Source organism: Panthera pardus, unplaced genomic scaffold (assembly GCF_024362965.1).
Source record: "Panthera pardus isolate Hobbes unplaced genomic scaffold, ASM2436296v1 HiC_scaffold_4, whole genome shotgun sequence".
NCBI classification, from domain to species: Eukaryota; Metazoa; Chordata; class Mammalia; order Carnivora; family Felidae; genus Panthera; species Panthera pardus.
This window is the reverse complement of record NW_026526969.1, coordinates 11,803,465-11,826,037: the sequence shown is the minus strand read 5'-3', so window position 1 is coordinate 11,826,037 and position 22,573 is coordinate 11,803,465. Positions and strand designations below refer to the sequence as shown.

General features: G+C 47.7%; 2 protein-coding genes and 1 long non-coding RNA gene across 5 annotated transcripts in view; 1 reads left to right on the top strand and 2 right to left on the bottom strand.

Annotated features, from left to right (window-relative positions):
* The window catches only part of RBAK (RB associated KRAB zinc finger), a 29,355-nt gene extending 17,084 nt beyond the window's left edge, over positions 1-12,271 (bottom strand). The window contains exons 1-2 of one of the 3 annotated variants that reach the window (XM_019422536.2): positions 11,925-12,271; positions 1,751-1,809 (exon numbers count right to left, since the gene is read on the bottom strand). In XM_019422536.2, the coding sequence (XP_019278081.2) occupies positions 1,751-1,765 (15 nt within the window). In that variant the 5' untranslated portion in view covers positions 1,766-1,809; positions 11,925-12,271. Of the gene's footprint in view, positions 1-1,750; positions 1,810-2,977; positions 3,406-11,924 lie in introns of those variants that run through there. The other 2 variants (XM_019422534.2, XM_019422537.2) reach the window with 2 other exon arrangements.
* Positions 12,272-12,391: 120 nt separating this feature from the next.
* Positions 12,392-19,335, top strand: LOC109251178 (speedy protein E4-like). The gene is made up of 7 exons (XM_053893985.1): positions 12,392-12,538; positions 13,025-13,222; positions 13,863-13,921; positions 14,425-14,510; positions 16,918-17,086; positions 17,249-17,353; positions 18,988-19,335. The coding sequence occupies exons 1-6, from the start codon at positions 12,430-12,432 to the stop codon at positions 17,306-17,308; spliced, it is 681 nt and encodes a 226-aa protein (XP_053749960.1). The 5' UTR covers positions 12,392-12,429; the 3' UTR covers positions 17,309-17,353; positions 18,988-19,335.
* LOC109251179 (uncharacterized) lies at positions 18,942-22,546 on the bottom strand. Its single transcript, XR_002073397.2, has 3 exons — positions 22,422-22,546; positions 19,816-19,917; positions 18,942-19,044 (listed from the first exon to the last, which is right to left on the bottom strand). It is a non-coding gene; the product is annotated as an uncharacterized LOC109251179 (long non-coding RNA).
* Positions 22,547-22,573: the final 27 nt, after the last annotated feature.

Here is a 22,573-nt window from a genome sequence, read left to right as displayed (position 1 = left end):
TGGGTGGCTCTGTCAGTTGAACGTCTGACTCCTGGTCTTGGCTCAGGTCACCATCTCGATCGTGGGATCTCGTGAAATCGAGTCCCACGTGGGGCTCTACAATTGACAGCATGGAGCCTGCTTGGGATTCTCTCTCTCCCCCCACCCCTCTCTCTGACCCTTCCCCACTCGAGATCTCTCTCTTTCTCTCTCTCTCAAAAAAAAATGGATAAACATGAAAAAAAAAAATTTAGGGGCACCTGGTGGCTCAGTCAGTTAAGCATCCGACTTCGGCTCAGGCCATGATCTCACAGTTCATGAGTCTGAGCCCCATGTTGGGCTCTGCTGACAGCTCAGAGGATTCTGAGGCATTGACACAGAGGATTCTGTGTCTCCCTCTCTCTGCCCCTCCCCGCTCACACTCGTGTCTCTCTCCCTGTCAAAAATAAATACACGTTTAAAAAAAAATTTAAAAGACTTATCGGCCAGCCACAACATGTGGACTCTTACGCGTATCCTGATTGAAAAGAACAAACCCAAAACATTCAGAAAACTGTGAACCTCTGAACACCAGATATTACATATTAAAAAAGAGAGATAATGTGGGCTATCTCCACCCCCTCTTTCAAAGACTCCTCATCAGCTCAAGGTATTTACAGAAATACTTCAAGTGACTTGTTTTAGAGGCCAAGAACCAAGAGACACCAGGAGAAAGTATCCGTTTGTAAGTAACAGGTCAACAGCAAACACATCGTGATGTGAGGTAAGGGCTGGAAAACGCCCAACGGATTTGACTGTAATGAGGTCAATGGTAATCTTTACCACCACATTCAGGAGAGCGGTGAGGACAAAACCCAAACGCTGAGGATTGAAACAGAAACAGACGTGAGGACATATTTACTAGAGAATACCTTCCTGTACCATTTACGGCACAACCCGAATAAACAGTAACAGAAGCATCTGAAGGATGAACAGGCCATTTCCTCAGGACTTCGCTTTTACCCCTGGATTAAACAGTAGCAGGGAAAATATGTCTGGCTGGATCACAGCATTTTGGTGCATGTCATTTCTCCCTGGGCAGGCCCTCAGCTCAGATAAGCTACAAGTATAAGCCACGTGTTGCAATGACATTAAAGGTTGTTACCGGGAAAGCTATCCCTGGTTATTTCAATTTTAACAAGAAAATTTTTTTCAAGTCTTGGGAAATCTTTAAAACCCACAAGTAACAAACTGGGTTCTTCTTACAGTCAATACAAATCACGTAATGGGCAGTACTCTTCCTTTTCTGTAACTGTCAGGAACATCAGTTACACTTGTAGCTATAGGGGCATGAGGACGGTCCAGTCAGTTAAGCCTCTTCCGCTCAGGTCATCATCTTCCCGATCTTGCCGTTCGTGGGTTCGAGCGCCATGTCGGGCTCTATGCTGACAACATGGAGCCTGGGGCCTACTTTGGATTCTCTCTCTCCTTCTCTCTCTGCCCTTCCCCTGCTCAAGCTCTGTCTCTCTGTCTCTCAAAAGTAAACATTAAAAAAAAAATTAAAAAAAATATTTGTAGCTCTACCCCCACAGCCCTGAAGTAGCCCACCATCTACACTCATAAACTCAACAAGGACTCTGGGTGCCGATCCAAATCCTAACAATTTTATTTTACACGATGATGTCTTTTATTTATTTCTACATTCCCACTGTAAAATCTGGAACCATATAAACCTCCTAAAATGCATTAAAAAAACAAGTAAGAGAACATATACAGACATAGGAAAGCTCACCTGGGACTCATTCATTTTCTACTGCTCTTGGAAATGCGTACAGACTGTTAACAGTGGACCTAGGGAAGGAGAAAGAAATAACAGAAGTCATGGGTAATCTGGCCTGCCCAGGCAGGAACATCCTGCGTAGTAACTGCCAAAGAAAAGCTCGTAAAACGACACCCTGTGAACACTTACAAGGAGCTAAAGACGTGATAAAGGTGAAACACAAAGCATACCTGTTACTCCCACATATCAGGAGATGTTTGGTTTTAAGTTTTTTAATGTTTGTTTATTTTTCAGAGACAGAGCGTGAGCAGGGGAGGGGCAGAGAGAGAGGGAAACACAGAATCCAAAGCAGGCTCCAGGCTCCGAGCTGTCAGCACAGACCCTGATGCAGGGCTGGAATCACAGACCATGAGATCAAGATCTGAGTTGAAGTTGGACCCTTAACCAATGGAGCCACCCAGGCACCCCACAGGAGATGTTCAGATGGGTTACCCTCGTTGGTTAATATAAATATTCACTCCTTTTTCAAATAGTTTGCCTTCATTAATGTTGCCAAAAAAAAAAAAAAAATCTCCCCTTACACCGTTTACAAATTTTCTTACTGTGTCTTCAAACTGTTTAAAATCAAAGTATCCAGAGGGACAGAGATTAGCTCTCCAAAACGGGACAGATGGGCATGATCAAGGCATGATTTTGTTTTTAAATTATCTAACTTAACTAGGTTATCACTGCACGTAAGAAGAAAACTTTAACAGAGTGGAAGCACATTGGCGCAGGAGTTGAGTCGCATCCACAATCCCACCCATAGACTCGGTCACCCTGCAAGAGCCACCTCCCTTCTCAGGCCCAACCTCCTCCTCTGTCACCCCAGCGGCCGCGGCGGCAGCAGCAGCAAACCCTCGCAGGCTTGTCCTGCACTACACTGGCGGATGCCACAGGGCAGAGCCCAGCGCGGTCGGCACACACTTAGAGCACACAGCACAGGTGCTCAGGGACGCTTAGAGACCCGCTTGGAAGCCGGAGAGGGCGGCACGGGGAGCAAGGGGTATCGGGACTGGAGAACGGAGCGGACACAGAACGTCCGCAGCCCACGCGGGGACCCCCTGCGCTCCCAGGAAACCTGGGCCCCGCGAGTCCCGGGGAGAGCCCATCCCTCCCTGGCCGCCGCTCGCGCCCTCGGTTTGCGGCGCGGCCCACAAGATGCACAACCGCCTGGAGACCCGAAAGCCCACGACCTACCTCGTCGGGACCTGCCGAGCTGCCCCGAGGCTCCCGAGGGCTCCGGAGCTGGCGCGGCGCCTCCCGGGGCCGCCGTTCCCGAGGAGCCGGATCTGGGCCTCCGGGACAAGTTCACTTCGGGCCGACGACCGTCCCGGGGCCCGAATCGGCCGCCTGGGACCTCGCCGTCCCGCGAGCCTCGGCCGAACCGCCGCGGGTGCAAACGGGCCGGGCCCGGGCCCCGCCGCCCTGCGCCGCCGGTGCCGCCGCCCGGCCCCTCCGGCCCAGCCCGCGGGCTCCGGGGCTCGCGCTTGGGGGGTCTCCGCTCGAGACTCCGCCGGGCCCGCACAGCTCTGCGCCCGCTGGGTGCCGGCCCGGACGGACGGCGCGCAGCCCCGCAGGCCCCGGGGTCCTTGCCCGCCTGAGGCCGAAGCCTGGGAAGCACGGCCAGCGGTGACCTGGGCACGGACAGGAAGCGAGAGCGGCGCGGCGGCACTGCGCGTGCGCGAACACGCACACAGGGCGAGACGCACATGCGCAGGACGACGCCGGCGGTGCGCCTGACGGGAGTCCGGCTCGGGAACGGGACCAATACCCGGACTCTGTTTCCCATAAGTCTAAGCGCCCACATGTTAGGGGACGTCTCGAATGTCTCCACCCTACCTGGTGCTTAAGAGGGCGCTGTGTGGAGGGGATTGACCGCCTGGACCTGGGACCCAATTTTCCATTTGTCTTCGCTTCTGTTAGGGATTAAGGGAAGGTGTAGCCTAGAGTAGCGGGCTGTGTTTACGTCCTGGATCCCTGGTCCTTTGCTTGCCCTGAGATCTTTCGTGTTGGCACTGAGATTCCCCACGAACAGGAGGGGACAAGGAAAGGGTGTACCATGTGCACGTCACTGAAATATTAGAAGTTTCACTGAAACGCTGGGATACAATTAATACCCAGCCATGACATAAAGTAATAGTATCTATGGGCACATGGTTTTTCCAAGAGGGAGAAGGAAATAGAAGATGTAGCTTTTCCAGATTGCACAACTAATGCGTAAAGACTGTAAAACAATCAGGAAATACACACAAACCGAAAAAAGAAGAAGAAGAAGAAGAAGAAGAAGAAGAAGAAGAAGAAGACGACAGATACCTGAGATCTTACCTGTCAAAGAGAATTAAGTTTATGTTAGGTTAAAACGTCATTTTTCAAAAATTGGATAAGGACGATGATTTATCATTATTATTATTTTTTTTTTTTTTTGGTGAAATTATATAACCATGTTCTTGGCCAGTTGTTTCTTAATGCTTTCATAGTTCATCCTAAATTCACCTGGTGATCTGGGTGCCCATCCGTGCTAGTTGTCTCTGTTCAAAGGATAAAGCAAACTATTCACATTTCTCCAACAACAAGGTAGTTACAGCTCAAAGCAAGGTGCCTAGAGCCCATGCTTAACGACCTCCCTGCCCCCTGTGGTGACAGAGAGGGACAATATCTTCCTAGAGGTTTACATTTCAAAGAAATGTCTCCCAGGTCCTTAAGAAAAACCTTCCTGGGTTGTAATGCTGGCAAGATAATTATTTAGCTTCTAAAGATACTTAGATACATATGCAATCGACAGAGGTAAGTATTTATATTTCAAGTTTTCTCAAGGCAATGCTCTTTTAAATGGTAGTAATAGGTACTGATGCATGCAAATGAGTGGTCACATAACCCATTCCTGATTTCTCTAGCTGAGCTGTTGCATCAAACTAATCCCGCACAAAATGCGTGCTTCTCCCAAAGCTTCTCTTGGCAGTGACTACTTCGCCAGGGACAGTCTTTCCCAGCTCTTGTTGCTATTAAATGTGGCCTGTGCCTGAATTCTCACGAACTGAATGCTGGAATTTGAGTGAGGTGACCACACCTCACCTGGGCCTGAGCCAGGAGAACCTCCAGACACATTTCTTCCATGTTCTTTTCCACTTTCACCAGGTAAAGGATGGAAGCTTCGCTGAGCTTCTTGGAGAAGACAGGCAGAGTGCCCATCTGCCTGGCCCAGCCTCCAGCTCTTGCCTCCCCTACACGCACTGACTGGCTCAGTCTTCAGCCGAAGACTGGGATGCCCTCCTGCCTCTCTCCACTCTGGTTCTCTGCCTGTGAACCCTGGCTGCCATGGGCGCCCCAACACGCAACTCTGTCCCTGCAACTCAGAGACCCACTGGGCTCCCCCACTCCCCCTCCCCTGTACCTTGGCCTGGACACTCTCTGGGTGGCGAACTGGACACTCTCAAGGCTCACCCCTCTCTCCAAATGGCTAAAACCTGTCATTTCATATATCATATATTTCCGCCTTCTAAAAATGTATGTAAGCTGGGAGGGCAAATCTGGACCCTATGTTTCCACCTGGGCCAGAAGCAGCAGAGCCCTGCCTTTCAATGTGGCTTCACTTATTAGTGTTGACAATATAAAGCTTTCTATTTTGGGGTGGAGCCACCTGGGTGGCTCAGTTGGTTAAATGTCCGACTCTTGATTTCGGCTCAGGTCATGATCTCACAGTTCATGGGATCAAGCCCCACGTGGGGCTCTGTGCTGACAGTGCGCAGCCTGCTTGGGATTCGCTCTCTCTCCCTCTCTCTCTGCCCTTCATACATTCTCTCTCTCAAAATAAATAAACATTAAAAAAAATAAAGCCTTCTCTTTCTGTATTTGTATAAAATACAAATATTTTCCCAATTCATCATCAATCTTCCTAACTTAATCTTTTACTTTCATTTTCTATCACACGGACATTATTTTTTTGTGTTCAAATCATTCAGGCTCTCCTCACACTTCTCATGTGTTGACATTGTACTTGAAGAAGCCTTTCCCACCCTTAATTTTCTAAGTTGTGGCCTGTGTTTGCTCCTGTTTGTTTTCTTTTCTCTGTAATGTGTCAATTTTATTAAGATACCAGCACCCATCTTCAAGATTTCCAAACCATTCTTGAAGTCTTTCACCCACTTTTTCCCGAAACTAACATATTCACCGTGACCAGGAAATGTGAGAGGCTAAGAAAAAAGTTCAAGTTTCTCATTTGTTTGAAAGAACTGGTTCTTCTCTGGAGCCTTGGGACATGCCTTGCTTTAATGGAATGGTCGCCAGAAGTGTCAGGACAGTAACTGTCAAATCTGAATTCCCTCTTATTCAAAATACGGGTTGGATCAGTTTACAGGGAAGCTGTAATGAAGTAAGACCAACCAGGTGGCTTTAACCACAGAAGTGCATTGTCTCCAGTTCTGGAGGCTGGGAGTCTGAGATCCAGGCGTGGACAGGGCTGGTTCCCTCTGAGGGCGGTGGGGGCGGGTGTGCTCCATCTTCTTTCCTTGGCTTGTAGGTGACCATCTTCTCTCCATGTGTCATCACATTGTCTTACCTCTACTTCAGTGTCTCTGCGTCCAAATTTCCCCTTTTTATAAGGACGCCACCCATACTGAATTAGTGCCCATCCTAATGGCCTCATTTTTTTAGACTTGATTTCCTCCGTAAAGACCTAACCACCAAATAAGATCACATTCTGAAGTACTAGGGGGTTAGGACCTCAACACATGAACAGGGTGGTGGGGATAGGGGCACACAATTCACCCACAGCATTCGTGTACCCGGTCACATCAAATTCACTACAAGTGCTTTCTCACTGCTTTGCTTATGCTGTGGGAAAGGCCCTTAAAGATCATCTTATCTACACCTTTTATTTTATAGATGAAGAAATGGGGGCTTGGAAGGAGGAAGGATTTGCCCAAGGGCACATACTAGTTTATAATAGAACCACTACTTTCCCATTCCCCATCCCCACCTCCATCTTTCGATAGGCACATCATACTAACTGGCTTATGTCCTCCAGATTGTCTGGGCAGATGGAGAAGAGAATGGGATGAATGGGATATAGGACTTGAATCAGAGCAGTCGAGGTGAAACCTGGGATCCTGCTTCAGTCTTTTGAGTTTCACATCCTTTGTTTCTCAAAGACAAAACTCAGGGGCGCCTGGGTGGCTCAGCTGGTTAAGCACCTGACTCTTGATTTCAGCTCAGGTCATGATCTCATGGTTTGTGAGTTCGAGCCCTGTGTTGGGCTCTGTGCTGACAGCATGAAGCCTGCTGGGTATTCTCTTTCTCCTCTCTCTCTGCCCCTCCCCCAATGTCTGTCTGTCTCTTTCTCTCTCAAATAAATTAATTTTTAAAAAGGACAAATCCCAGAACCCTGTCTTCTCAACTCAACAAAGAAAATGAGACAATCCTCCTGAAAATGCCTTATAAAGGATAATTCTTTATCTCAAAACAAGATTTGAAACCATAAATGGGCACATTGGTGTGTAGATAACATTTTATAGCACTTAAGAGAGGCAATGATATCAGACTACAACTAACATGATTTTAGGACCCACTGAGAGCGTGTCAGACATGGTGGAGGGGAGCATAAAAGTTAAAGACCAAGGGGCGCCTGGGTGGCTCAGTCAGTTGAGTGTCTGACTTTGGCTCAGGTTATGATCTCCCGGTTCATGGGTTCGAGCCCTGCATCAGGCTCTGTGCTGACAGTTCAGCTTCAGATCTGTGTCTCCCTCTCTCTCTCTCTGACCCTCTCCCACTTGCACTCTGTCTCTCTCTCAAAAAGAAATAAACATTAAAAATCTGTAAATAAATTTAACACAGTGTTTAAAACTTGACATGTAATTGTTAAAAAAAAAAAAAGTTAAAGACTTTAATGATTAGCTTCTGACACCAGATCTTAGAGGTCAGTATCAAGAATCTCATCCCATCTCCCCATCCCAGACACTCTGTGTCATCTTCCTAGGGGTTTCTCTAGGTCTTACAGGTCACAGGAGGGAAGTACAGAGACCATCACTCACTAGAGAATGACAGGCCAGGGTGAGCAGCCCCTGGCGAGACAGGACTTCCTAGTGGAGAGAGCAGTTTTTCACCAATACATGCACAGTCACTCAGGATGAACTCTGCTCATGGGTCTATGTATCCAAATCGGCACCCAGGCTGCTGGACAGGTTGTCACCAATAAACTGGCCAGAGGATTGAAGGCTGGTTCCAAAGGACCCCTCAGCCTTGGACTCAAGGCCTGGCCGTGGTCTTGGCATGTCAGGTATAGATCATAGCTTATTTCATGCAAGTGTGGCTTTGCTTTCTTTAGGACCCCCATTGCCCTGGGGCGCCTGGGTGGCTCAGTCAAACATCTGACTCTGGATATTGTGATCTCACTGTCACGGGATCAAGCCCCATGTTGGGCTCTGTGCTGAGCGTGGAGTCTGCTTGAGATTCTCTCTTTGTCTGCCCCTCCCCCACTCACTCTCTCTCTCAAAATAAATAAACTTAAAAAAAAAAAAAAAAAGGATCCCTATTACCCTGACCTGGGTGGCATGTCCCACAGAGAGATTTCCAAATCTGAATGTGCATCAGTAAATAAGTTAGAGGCGCCTGGATGGCTGAGTCAGTTAAGTGACTGACTCTTGATTTCAGCTCAGGTCATGATCTCAAGGTTCGTGAGTTTGAGCCCTGTACTGGGCTCCGTACTGATGGTGTGGAGCCTGCTTGGGATCCTGTTTCTTCCTCCCTCTCTGCCCCTCCCCAGCTTGCTCCTTCTCTCTCAAAATAAATAAATAAACTTTAAAAAGTAAAATAAAGGGGCGCCTGGTTGGCTCAGTCGGTTAAGCGTCCGACTTCGGCTCAGGTCACGATCTCGCGGTCCGTGAGTTTGAGCCCCGCGTCGGGCTCTGGGCTGATGGCTCAGAGCCTGGAGCCTGCTTCTGATTCTGTGTCTCCCTCCCTCTCTGACCCTCCCCCGTTCATGCTCTGTCTCTCTCTGTCTCAAAAATAAATAAACTTAAAAAAAAAAAAAAGTAAAATAAAAAACAATAAGTTAAAGTGGGCCCTACCCCAGTTCTGTTGAACTAGAACCAATGAGGCTGGATCCGGTATCTGTATCTCAGTTACTTTCCCCATGTGGTCCTCACGCCAGAAGGACTGCATTTGCAAAGCACTTCTGTTTCATCCTGCCAGTATTTCTGCAGTAGCTACAGCCACTGTTATATTAAACTGCCTCCACGGGGGGGAAGAGACAGAGAAGAAGTAACAGTTTGCTCTTCCCCGTCTGAGCTGTTTAGCCCATTTTTGGGCAATGTACCAACAATGTATCTTAGGATGGGCCCTGCCTAACTGTGGAACATCCAGACAAGGTGGTGGGGGAGAAAGGAGTATGCAAACTGTCTTGAAGAATCCCCTTCTTCAAAGTAATCCAGGCTTTCATGGCACAGAAGAGAAACTTGAATAGGGACAGAGTATCTGCCTTCTAGTATTGGGAAGCTAGCTTCATCAGGAGGAAGAGTGGCCTTCCATTTTGTTATGGAAGGACCCAACCAGCTATGATGGCTGAAAGCATCATGAATGAAATTTAAGTGCAAACTGGCTTCCTAGGAGTTGAACTTCTCCAGGGATGAGTCATGTGTCCTTCACACAGCAGTGCCTCTTCCATCAGTGGGGAGCTGTGGGAGGGCCCCAGGCCCAAGGATACTGTGCAGGAACCCCAAGGCTGTCTGCATGCTCTCTGAGACCTCGTCCGAGTCTGAAAGTTGACGATTGCAAACAAAGGAGACGCTCAGTCCCTGTGCCTTGGATCAACTACTTTCTAACGATCTCGGCCTTATTCAGGTAAAACCGACAAAAAGTGGAAAGATATTTAAAGCGTGCATCCAGGCGATTTGATATATGTATCCACCATGAAAGGATTCTTCCCATCCAGTTAATTAACATGTCGATCACCTCACATGCTCACCTTTTTTGGGGTTAGAACACTTAAGTTCTTAGCAAATTTCACTTATACAACACAGCGTTATCAACTGTGGTTCCCATGTTTTATTTGAGATCCTTAGACCTCATTCATCTTATCACTGAAAGTCCGCACCCTGGCAAACCTCTCTTTTACCTTCTGTTTCTATGAGTTTGACCTTTTTTTTTTTTTAAGATTCCACACATAAAGGATACCACGCAGTATTTCTCTTTCTCTGTCTAGCTTATTTCACTCAGCACAATGCCCTCGAGGTCCATCCGTGTTGTCACAAATGGCAGGATATCCCTCAGGTCTCCATGCATGTACCTTACACCTTCTTTAGCCATGCATCCGTTGACGGACACAGGTTATCTTGGCTGTTGTGAGTAATGCTGCAGTGAACACAGGAGGGCAGACATCTCTTTAATATCCTGCTTTCATTTTCTCTCGGTATATACCCAGAAGTGGGGTTGTGGGATCATATGGTAGTTCTGTGTTGAGAACCCTCCACGTTGTTTTCTGGGTGAACTGATTTGACTTCACTTATGCCTGGGTGGGGCTAATTAGAAATACGTAAGTGATGAAAATACAAAATAAAACTCTAGGCCCATCCTGAATAACAGATGTGCTTCTCATCGAAGTTCAAACAGCGGATGGAAAGCAGGACTCAGAGCCAAGATGTGGAAACGACCCAGGTGTCCATCAACAGATGGATGAACTAAATGTGGTATGTAAATACATATGTGTATCATATTGTTATTATATTATTATGAAAGGAACATGCAAAACCATGTAGACACACGATGGCTGTTACGCATCCTTAAGAGGAAGGGAACTGTGACATGCTAGAACATGGATGAGGCTTGAGGACATTTTGCTGAATGAAATAAGTCAGAAACGAATGGACAAACACTGCACGCTTCCATGATGGGGGGTACCTGGAAGCGGCCGTGTCCATAGAGACAGAAAGTAGGACGGTGGTTGCCAGGGGCTGGGGCGGGGTGGGGGAAGGTGGGGAGGTGGTCCTTCCCGGGTGCAGAGTTGCAGCTTCAGGCAAGATAAAAAAGTTCTGGAGACGGATGGTGCTGAGGGCAGCGCAATAGCGCAATAATGTATGTGTGCCTCATGCCACTGAATTATACCGTTAAAAATGGTTAAAATGATGAATTTTATGTTATGGTATTTTACCGAAGAAAGAAAGAAAGAAAGAAAGAAAGAAAGAAAGAAAGAAAGAAAGAAAGAAAGAAAGAAAGAAAGAAAGAAAGAAAGAAAGAAAGAAAGAAAGAAAGAAAAAGGAAGGAAGGAAGGAAGGAAAGAAAGAAAGGAAGGAAGAAAGAAAAGAAAGAAGAAAGAAAAAGAAAAAAAGAAAGAAAGAAAGAAAAGGAAGGAAGGAAGGAAGGAAGGAAGGAAGGAAGAAAGGAAAAGGAAGGAAAGGGAAGGGAAGGGACAGGAGGGAAGGAGAGGGGAGAGAGGGTAGGTGAGAGAGGGGATGGGAGGGGAGGGGAGGGGAGGGGAGGGGAGGGAAGGGAAGGGAAAGGAAAGGAAAGGAAAGGAAAGGAAAGGAAAGGAAAGGAAAGGAAAGGAAAGGAAAGGAAAGGAAAGGAAGAAAGGGCAAGTCTCAGATGCCCGGGTGAGAAGCAGAGGTAGGAGGTAGGTAGGAGGAAGGAGGTTCAGACGACGCTTCCTCTGATACCACAGGGACAACCAGTTGGCCATCCGCATTACTACATCCATACTTTCATGTGTCTCCCCACCTCAATAAAACACATTCTGTCCTGGCGATTTTTCCATTTAGTCTTCTTGTGTGTGTGCCATTTTCTTCTTAGGATACACAAATGGTAGTGAAATTTCTGGGTCAGGAGTGATACACATGCTCACAAACTTTATCTGCAGACCGGAGCTGATTAATGGCAACTGACGGGCAGGTTTGGAGCGACCCATAGACTTCAGAAACTGTAGACACCATTTGAAGCGTGTGTGAGCACGCTTCCAACAGTCTCCCCAAAAAGTCTCTCGGGCTTGGTAGAGCATGAGTGTCCCTCCAGCCCAGAATCGCATCAGTAAACATAGTGTCAGTAAACATCGAGCACAGGAGCTCTGTCAAATTCGGCATTTTGAACTAGCTTTTAACCCAACAAATCAATGTCCCTGGGACCTTCTTTACATACTGATTTCACTCTCACAAGGTCTTACCTTCCTGCTAAATTTCCTTGTTGGCTTCCTCCCTCTCCCGCCAGACTGCGCCTTGAAATAGGAGTAGAGGGGTGGAGAGAGTCTGACATGGTTCAAGTTTAGCGTGGAGGGAGCCTGGCATCTGCTGGAGAGTGGTCCAGACTCTGGAGGACAGTTCTGGAGGACGGTCCAAGGCTGGGTTGGCGGCAGGAGATATCCTTTACCCCGATCTCCAAAGTGGACACCTGTCTGGCAGTTACGCGTGTTTTCCTTCAAACTGGTTGCCAGGCTGGAATGACCGATGACATCAGAGGCTTCTGACCTTCCTGATTGGAAGGATCAAACTCCATACTGCTTAGCAGCGGAGGTGGACAACAGCATCTTCTCAGAGCTTTTCTTCACTTCCAGCTTTTCCCCAGCTTAGAGAAGTGATAACGGGCTTGTGTTCAGCCAGAATCCAGAAGAGGAGTTTGAGCAGGACACAATCTAAGTTTTCTGGAAGGGAAGAAAGAGTTTGGGAGAAATCATGGCCGGTTGTCAACCGTGTTCCCGGTCTGAGGACCAGAGCCTACAGTCCAGCTCCTCAGGGTACCCCCTGGAGGCAGTAAGGGGTGAAGAAAGGCCAGGACCATCAGGTGAGGAAGCAGGAGGAAGAAGGGACTTGAGAGTGTTGACTAGGAAGGAGGAAGGGGTACAGAAGTCAGAAAGGAGCATGTGAGTAGGGTTTGTGTGACAGGAGAGATTCAGAGAGCCAGGACCTAAGGACAAGGATATCCCCATGGAAGGAAAACCTGGGGGGCAAGGAAGGAGGGTCAGAAGATGAGATCCTCAAATGAGATAAAGGAGGAGAGGAAATTATTCCACTATTCCATTATTCCAATGGGAGAAATTAACTATAATGAGGAAGAGTTTCGAGGACAGGGGATGGAACAGTGGCAAAGATGAATGGGGGCAGGTGGATATCAACAAGGCAGAAAGATGGAAAGATGGTTTGGGAGAGGCCAATAGTCTCCGAGGTCGGAGAGAATGAGGGGAGGTTTGGGTTGCGGAGGGACTTGGGTGACCAATGGCTGAATCCCAAAGACAGAAGCTTTATATTGGAGCCTGGTTTGTTCACTCAGCCCCCCGGGTAGACCCCCATCCCCCGCCTCCCTCCCGTGGCTGGAAGAGGAGAAGGGAGGAGTCAGAGGAGGAGACAGCCCCAGGGGCTGAGGACGTCTGGGTCGTGGAGACGCTGTGTGGACTCAAGATGAAGTTGAAGAGACAGCGGTTGTCTTCAGTGCTGCCTGAGCACCATGAAGTTTTCAACAGGCTGCTGGGTAGGCAGAGCACCCTCCAATCCTATCCTTTCTTTTTTTTCCTTAAAAAACAAGAAACTTCCAATGCCTACACTTTTCCAATGGAAAAGAATTCTCTGCTAGCTGCTGAGCTCTGTCTCCATCCTTGGAGGACCCCATATTGATCCTCATCAGGGACACTTAAAAACGACAGAGGATTAGGTGACACTTGGAGAAAGCTCTGTCTTTGGGACAAGAAACCTTGGTTTTTGGTCATGCCCCTGGGACATCTCAGTTCTTAGTGGCCTTTTGAAACTAAATGCCATCATCTGTGTGAAGGGGGATGACAGGCCATCTTTGTACCCTGAGGGCACTGTCAAATGAGGAAATGATGGTGAATGACTCTACGGTCTCTATGGTCCCTGCTGCAGTACGTGATAATGACAGAGCACCACTGTTTACTTAAGATCCGAATCCTACCTCTCTCTTGGCCACCCCGCAAGGATACCACCATATTTTCTTGGCCAGGGAGTGGTCTCCTCTCACCTCTGCCCATCAGCCTCACCCTTGGCCACATCCTACAAGCTCCCCCAGGGGAAGCATCATTCTCCTCTTCACTCTGGAATGTTCCCACACTAACCCAGTCCTGGTTCCCAACCTAACACATGCCTTCTTCTCACAGAAGATCCTGTCGTTAAAAGATTCCTGGCCTGGGACAAAAACCTGAGGGTATCTGACAAGGTATCGTCTGTCACTCTCCACTAAGATGTACTCCCGCTCGCTCCAACGTCTGTCCCGGGGCAGGCGGATGCCTTCTGAACCCTCAGCTCTCCTTCTCTCTCCAACCTGATGCTGCCTACACTTCCCTCCAGGCGCCTCATGGTTTCTTGCAGATCCTCTGGGATCTGAACCCTTGTTGTGGCTCTCTGGCTGTTGTCACCTTAAGTCCCCTCTCCTCTCAGCTCCTGGGGGCTCCCCTTTGCTCCAGCTTATCAAAGACCCTCCTGAGGCTGGCTATCCTAAAGACAAGCCCCCAAAACAGCAGAGCGAGCCACCCTGGGAGCACCAGAAACTCTCCCCTTGACTTCCTGGGTTTGCAGCCAACCTTCTGAAACCAAATAAGTAGGTTCAGCCGACATGTGGGAGCATGAGCACCTGCTGAGGCCTTCCACGTCCTGCCCCCACTCTTCTCCCTCCCCTAGGACGTGACCCCTGTCTTATGGCTTTTTTCCTCTCCCCATCAGTATCTCCTGTCTATGGTCATAGCTTACTTCAGCCGTGTTGGCCTCTTCTCCTGGCAGTTCCAGCGAATCCACTTCTTCCTAGCACTGTGAGTATTTTGCCTCGGCCGTCAGTGCTACTCAACACCCTGTGACGATGGAGGGGAGAAGTGGGACTCTGGCCTTCATCTGTTGTTTTCAAGCTTATTTATTTACTTTGAGGGGGGAGAGCCAGAGAGGGAGGGAGAGAGAGAGAATCCCAAGCAGGCTCCACGCTGTGGGCACAGAGCCCATCGCGGGGCACAAACTCACAAACCACGAGATCGCGACCTGAGCCAAAATCAAGAGTCAGATGCTTAACTGACTGAGCCACCCAGGCGCCCCTCATCTATTTTTTTAAACCTGTTTGTAACTGATTATTTTTTTAATCTGTTTTTTTTTTTAAACTGTTTAGTCTGTGTATGAAAACGATAGGATTATAGCGTAGCGTTTTTTATACTTTTCTTTCTAAACACAAATAACCCTAACATCAGTTAAGAGACTGAAGAATAGAAAACATAAAGCCATCCGAAGGGGAGAGAAGGAAGGAAGTGTACTGCCCTGCCCCAAGCCAAGAGCGAAGCCCAAGTGACATCCATCATTGTCTTCCTCTCCGCATTCCCTGCACAAATGCTTCAGTTCAGGCCCTCAGCACTCAGCACAGACCTACCGTAAACACTCCTGCTGGTGTCTTACAAGGCTGTCCCCAAGCCAGCGGGTGTTATGTGCCTCAAGTCCTTCCAAAGCACCCTTCTCTTGCTTCATCTTCCAACTTCGCCGGCCAGTGGCGCTCTTGGGCAAGGCCAGAGCTCCCAGTTTGGATCCAACCCTCTCCACCCAACCTGCCAAGTACCTTTCCCTCTGTTTCTATATTGCGGTTTCTGTCTAGCTGATTTTACACATGCACCTGAAGAAAATGACCTGTCCTCAAGGTTGATTCCAACTCCCAAATCTTCAGATGCTCCCCTGACCTCTCTGACTTTTGTACCTGAGTAGCGCTTCTGTTAAAATCTTAGCCTCATAGGGCACTGAGGTGACTCAGTCAGTTGAGCATTTGGCTCAGGTCATGATCTCATGGTTCAGGAGTTTGAGCCCCACATCCGGCTCTGTGCTGTCCCCACAGAGCCTGCTTGGGATCCTCTGTACCCCCATCTCTCTGCCCTTGCCCCACTCACATTTTCTTTCTCTCTCTCTCTCAGAAATAAATGAACATTAAAAAAACATTTTCAGGGAGCTTGCGTGGCTCAGTTGGTTAAGCGTCCGACTTCGGGTCACGTCATGATCTCGTAGTATGTGAGTCCAAGACCCATGTCATGCTCTGTGCTGACAGCTCAGAGCCTGGAGCCTGCAGCCTCCTTCAGATTCCATGTTTCCCTCTCCCTCTGCCCCTCCCCCACTCATTCTCTCTCTCACTCCCCGCCCCCTGTCTGTCTCTCTCTCTCTCAAAAATACACATTAAAAAACATTTTCAAAAAATAATCCTAGTCTTATGGATATTTTGGACTATAGTTATTTAAAAAATATATTTAATGTTTATTTTTGAGAGAGAGAGAGAGAGAGAGAGAGAGAGAGAGAGAGAGAGAGCATGAGCAGGGGAGGGGCAGAGAGAGACAGAGGCAGAATCTGAAACAGGTTCCAGGCTCTGAGCTGTCAGCACAGAGCCTGACGCGGGGCTCTATCTCACAAGGTGAGCTGTGAGATCGTGACCTGAGCCAAAGTCTGATGCTTAACTGACTGAGCCACCCAGGTGCCCCTGGACTATAGTTATTTCTTATCCAGCCCCCACACCCCCTTCCCCAGTCCCATTAGACTAGACACCTGTTGAAGGCAGGTCTTGTCAAAATACCTCCACGCTCTCCTCTCCAAACACTCAACACAATCCCTTCCATTCTGCAAATGTTTAAGTTATTTTAAACCAATGAGGTAATCAGTATTGCACTTGACCATGAGAGAAAGCATTCATTCATTCACTCATTCATTCACTGAACAAAAACTCCCCAAGTGTATCTTATGTGCCAAGGACCATGAGGCGATGAGAAGAAGGATGGGGAGAATGCATGTTGAACTAATGCATCCACATGAACCAAGTCCTACATTAGTCATTTGGTAGGAAAGCCACTTTCTGCAGAAATAGAGTGGACTCAGCTCCTGGCCGCAGGAACTGTGTGTGTCCCCAGTCCACACAGGGAGACAGGTGTGTGCACAGACACGGTGAAGGGCAAGGGGCGGGCATGGGGTTGGGAACACAGGGCAGGACGTGCCCACCGGCTTCCCTGCTGAGTTCTGTCTTGTCATCACGGTGGGAGACGTCTCTGCCCAGCAGTGCCTTCCTGGTGACTGGGTGGCATCTGGAGACATTGGGTAGTGAGCAGCCTGTGTCCTTTCTGGGAAGCTGAGCGTGTGTGTGTGTGTGTGTGTGTGTGGTGGGGGGGTCCTGCCTGTCCTGCTCCTGACCAGCAACCTGACATCTCTCTCCAGCTACCTGGCCAATGATATGGAAGAAGATAACCAGGCCCCCAAACAGGCCATCTTTTCATTCCTGTACGGGAAGGACCGCTCCCAGCGTCCCTTGTTTCACAAACTGCGGTTTCAATTCATCCAATCCATGGGCTGGAAGACCAGGGTGTCCCGGGAAGAGTGTGAGGAGGTGGGTGGGCTGTGGCGACTTGGGGGGGTGGTGCCCAGTGGGAGACAGAGGGGAATACGGAGGGACACGGGATTCGGGATGAGAAAGAATGAAAGCCTGGACGGTGGCAGGGAGGGGCGCCTACCTGGAGGTTGTCTGCTCAGGGGGCCGTCTGTCTTCCAGATCCAGGCTTTTGATCCAGAGCTGTGGGTGTGGGGGCGAGATCGCACCCTCATGCCCTAGAGTTCCCGGGACCACGGAGGCCTGAGGTCATCGGCCTGAGAGAAGGTAGGTCTGTGCCCTCAAGGGGACAGGCAGAATGATTTATTGTCCACTTAGGAACTCGGAGGAGTCTAATTGCTGGACGCATGCTCATTGCCCCCCATCCCACACATCAGCCTTCCACACACTGTGAAGTGGGGGCGGCCACACAGCCAGACGCTGACTCACGTCCCAGCCACGAGCTGACAACCACACACCAGGCATGACCTCAGGGAGATATGTGGGTGCCAGACCTCAGGAAAACCAGTTTGTCACAGAGGCATGGACTTGGCTGAAATAACTGCATCCAAAGCAATTGGGCCTGGATGACAGTTTTGACGACATGTTGATTTTTTGTGTGAAATAGGAAAGTTTCTAATTTTTCCGTATATTGTGTTTTGACTTTCTCGTTTTAACTCATTTTTGGCCTTTAATCCCTGAGAGACTATTAACTCTAGGGATTTACTTACAACAAAATAAATGTCTGACAATACGATATTTGATGGAAACAGCCTACCTGTCCAGTAATAAAAGATAAATTATGACTAGCTATGTCTTCATCCAAATTTGCTTTCGAGCGAGTTGCTTATGGCCAGACCACATATGTGTTCTTCACCTCACCTGGCCCACTTCCAGAACAGTCTCTTATCTTGTTCAATCACACGTTTCCCCTCAGGTTTATGGTCAAGGAAGTTTGTCAGAACGAGTGAAGGTTAAGGAATACCAGTTTCAGCATGGCTTATTGTGATCGACACATAGTGACAGATTTGGGCAGAGGATTAAGTAAAGATGTGGTCCGAATTGTGCGAACTGGCTCTCTTAGTCTGTTCAGGCTCCTATAACAAAGTACCACAGACTTACGAACAGCAGACACTTCTTTCTCACAGTTGGGAGACTGGGAGGCTGAGAGCAAGATGCCAGACCGTTTTCTGGGCTGCAGACTGCCACCTTCTCGCTGTGTCCTCACCACCTTCTCGCTGCGTCTTCACACAGCGGAAAGGGAGAGCTAGCTCCCTGGGGTCTCTTTTATCAGGGCACTAGTCGCATTTATGAGGCCTCCACTCATGACCTAATCATCTCCCAAAGGTGCCACGTTCTAACACCATCACCTTTTGGGTTAGGATCCCAACATGTTAATTTGGCGGGGGAGGGTGGACACAGGCACTCGGGCCATATAGCACTGACCAAATTTAGGACTAACTGCTTTGGTTAAACATTAGGATTCAGGGTTCAAATGGGAGGTTAGGCATCTGGTCTCATGGTTCATGATGTTGTTGTGTTGGTGATGTTTGTAGTATGGTTATTAGTTCAGACCGTAAGAAGCACAAAAGGACCAAGGTGAGCATTGAGTCTAAAGCAACATTCTCTCCTGTTTGTATTACTCCCTGAGAAGAATCACCTAGAGTCCTGGCTACAGCGCATGTAGATAACTGGGCCTGACCTTCACCATAGTAAGACATTTTTGGAGGCAGGGTCCCCAAAGACCAAGGATCAAAATTGAAAATGAACTGAGGTTTAGAATGAAGGATTAAAGATAAAAATGGATTTATAAATCAGCCTAAACTCTGATTACAATTGACTGGGAATGTGAATAATCTTTTCTAACTGGAGACTTGCCTCCTTGCAATCAATCGGACATCCTCTTTTTCTCTCAATTTCAGAGCCCAGGGGAGATGCAGGTTTTCAGCAGGAAGTCCATCCGGATGCTAATGACAGGCCTGAGGAAGGAAGAGAGGAGTCTCTTGTACAGATAATCTGGAAGAACCTAGAACCTTCTAGAATGAGCTGAATAGAGTTATCACACTGTACTCCTAGGAGTTGGGGGCACGTCTAGGAGTCCATGGAAGGACAATGAGAAACCGGGGTTTTGTTCAGGGTCTGTCCCTTCCCAGGGCACCACCAAATATTTCAGATTGTTTTAATTCAAATCTCCTCTGAGGTAGAAGTTGGAGGGCCCGTTTTTTATGCACTGGGACACAGATTAGGAGGGAAGTACTTCAAAAATGTAAAATTAGAGCCAAAGGATTGTTTGTGATAGATAGCCTAACAATATGCCATAAATTTCATTGGTTTATTTTGAAAGTCTTGCCCTTAGAATGATTATATTTATTTTTATACTCTATGTTTATGTATTTATTTTAAATAGTTCTGAAATAGTCATACTTTTCAAAACATGCTGTTCCTACAAAGTTTGTGATGAGATTACAGGTGTTACATATATGTAAATATAATTTTCTTTACATTTTCAGGATAGGTTTTGTGTTATTATATTTATATAATATATCAATTATAAGCAGATGGATAGTTCTCTCAAGTTCTTGTAACTACATTTTTAATTGACATTTACTCTTCATTATTCAACTGTGAGAATTCAGTTGTAATTTTTTAACTTGCCTTGATGACATATTTGTATGTTATTTTAGATTATTAAGGAGGATACCACAGTGTGTATCTTGGGGAAACATAATAAAGATAAAAAGTCTTCTTACCTTCATGATGTTCATAGTCATCCCAAGTCTGCCCTACCTGTTTGCTGTCAAATGATAATGTTGCTTAATGGGGTTGTGATCACTCAACCACATTTCGTAACTCTGAAAAATAATTCTGAGTTATTTTTCACACGGAAAAAAGCAATAGAAGACAAGGCAAATCCTGAACTAGAGTTCTAAAGCCGGAAAACAAGGAGAAGATACTGAGGGAGGAAATGGGGAAGAAAGAAGGAAGATAGTACTATGGGGACCTAGATCTGAAAGTCACAATGAAGGCAAGGTGACTCAGCAAGATATGCATTCCCAGAGATGGTCCATGGCAAACACACCCACAGGTGCAAGGGAACACACGCAGTGTTCATTATTTTAATCATAAGGGGAGTCCTTTTCACAACCTCCAATTCCAGTTTACTGTGGTAGAAGGAAGATCCTTTGTGATGAAAAAGGAACAACTGAAAAGAAGTGAAAGTTTTGGAGAACTTTCTGAGAAGCACGAGAAGGTAAGAGGGGCTAAAGCTGACAAATCAGATAGGCATGGAGAAGAAAGAGCTAATAACACGAATCCTGAATATTGGAGGAAACCATCTAGGGACGTGGTAGCACCAGAGAATACTGGGACTGTCCAAAATACCAAGCTTCAGTGTCCCCAGGGCACACCACCCTCCTGGCACATAGATGTATATCACCAGTCAGGAAGCTCACCTGAGCCTTGGTGACCAGAGTTTGTATTGGGGTTTCATTATGCAAAGTATGATTAATTCTATCACTGGCCATACATTGAACTCAATCTCCAGCCCCCTGCCTTCCCCCAGAGACTGAGCTGATATCATGTGGTTCAAAGCCCCAACCTTGTTGGTCTTCCTGGCATGGCTGGCTCCTATCCTGAGTCACCTTGTGAGCATAAACTCAGTTTTGGTCCAAGAGGCCCATGATGAGTAACAGACACTGCTAGCATTCAGGAAATTCCAAAGATTTAGAGGCTCTCTCCCAGGAACCAGGGACAGGGACAAGATAAATTCTTTTTTTTTATTTTTAATTTTTTAATTTACATCCATGTTATTAGCATATAGTGCAACAATGATTTCAGGAGCAGATTCCTTAATGCCCCTTGCCCATTTAGCCCATCCCCCCTCCCACAAGCCCTCCAGTAACCCTCTGTTTGTTCTCCATATGTAAGAGTCTCTTATGTTTTTTCCCCCTCCCTGTTTTTATATTATTTTTGCTTCCCTTCCCTTGTGTTCACCAGATAAGTTCTTTATACAACACGCTGGCCACGGTCAGGGGTCTGGCAGAACTCAGGTGGTCAGGGAAGGTAAACATTTTAGGACAGATATATCATGGGAGATATTTGAGACACTGAAGAAATAAGGATTGAAATAATGGGGTACTCACAGGGATTTGGGATATCTTAGGAGACATGAGAAATTAGGAGATGAATGTAGTTGTCTATATAGGAGCAGCTAATGACAGTGAGCAACTGAATAAAGAGAGGCCAAAGAAAAAATGTGTGGGGTGGGGGTGCAGTGCTGGTAAATGAGATCAGCTAATAAGCATGGAGCAATTTCAGAAAGTGAAACCACCAAGGCAAGAAGAGCCACAAGGACAACAGCATCAAATTACAGCAGCTCTAGGAGAGGGACAGCATTCAGACGTCGGATGCAGTTGATGGACTGAGGGCAGCAGAAAGACTAGATTCACCAGACATGGAAACAAAGAGGAGAAACAGTCTGACAGGAACAGCTTGGAAACAGATATAACTTATGAGACACCTAGGAATTAAAACATATATTTAAGAAGCTCTAGGTCTCTGCAGGATGGTAGGTGAGGGCAGATTAGGAAATCGCTAAAATGAAACAGCTGAATGAAGAGACACAAGAAACAGGACAATGGATTCAAACAATAAAGCAATAACAAACAGGCAAGAAAACAGATGGTCAGGTAACTGATGACAGGGTGAGATTCGGGAGTGTTTGGGAAACAGAGAGCATGGTGCAGAGCACCATGGTTTCAGCCAAGACACCTAAAGAACCTGGGATCAGGACTGATCCAGTTGAAGAGGGGTGGGGGGGGGGGTGGGGGGGGGTGGGAGGGGCAATGCCGCTGAGAAGGGGGTGAGGCTTAAGAAATTTGGAGGACAAAGAGGTGGACCAGCTGAGAAAGTGGGAGATGCTGGAGGCAACCGAAGGCTGAGAAGGACTAAGAATCTGGAAGCTGCTTCGGAAATGTGAGCTGATGTCACAAGAATGTGTGGCTCTCAATGGTGGGAAAGTCAGGAACAGGTAGAAAAAGAACGAAGAGTCAGAGCAGCTGGGCTACGGTGGCTGTGGCAAAAGGAACTGTCTCCGGGGTCTGAAAGGACTGACTCAGTGACAAACAAGGGGTGGTCGCTTTGTAAAGACAAAACACTGAGAAAACTATAAAAGAAAAAGGTAGGAGTGACACAGGGAGGGTCCAGCAGGCAACTCAAAGGCCCCTGTCTCTTCAGCTACTCCCATCCTCTCAGCTTTTCCGGTAACATGCAGCCACATATCCTTTACAGCGACTTACATGCTAGATGAGGTGGGGATTTCTGAGACGTCCCCTAACGTGTGGGCGCTTAGACTTACGGGAAAAAGAGTCCGGGTATTGGTCCCGCTCCCGAGGTGGGCTCTGTCAGGCGCACCGCCGGCGTCGTCCTGCGCATGTGCAGCTCGTCCAGTGTGCGTGTTCGCGCACGCGCCGTGCCGCCGCGCCGCTCTCGCTTCCTGTCCGTGCCCAG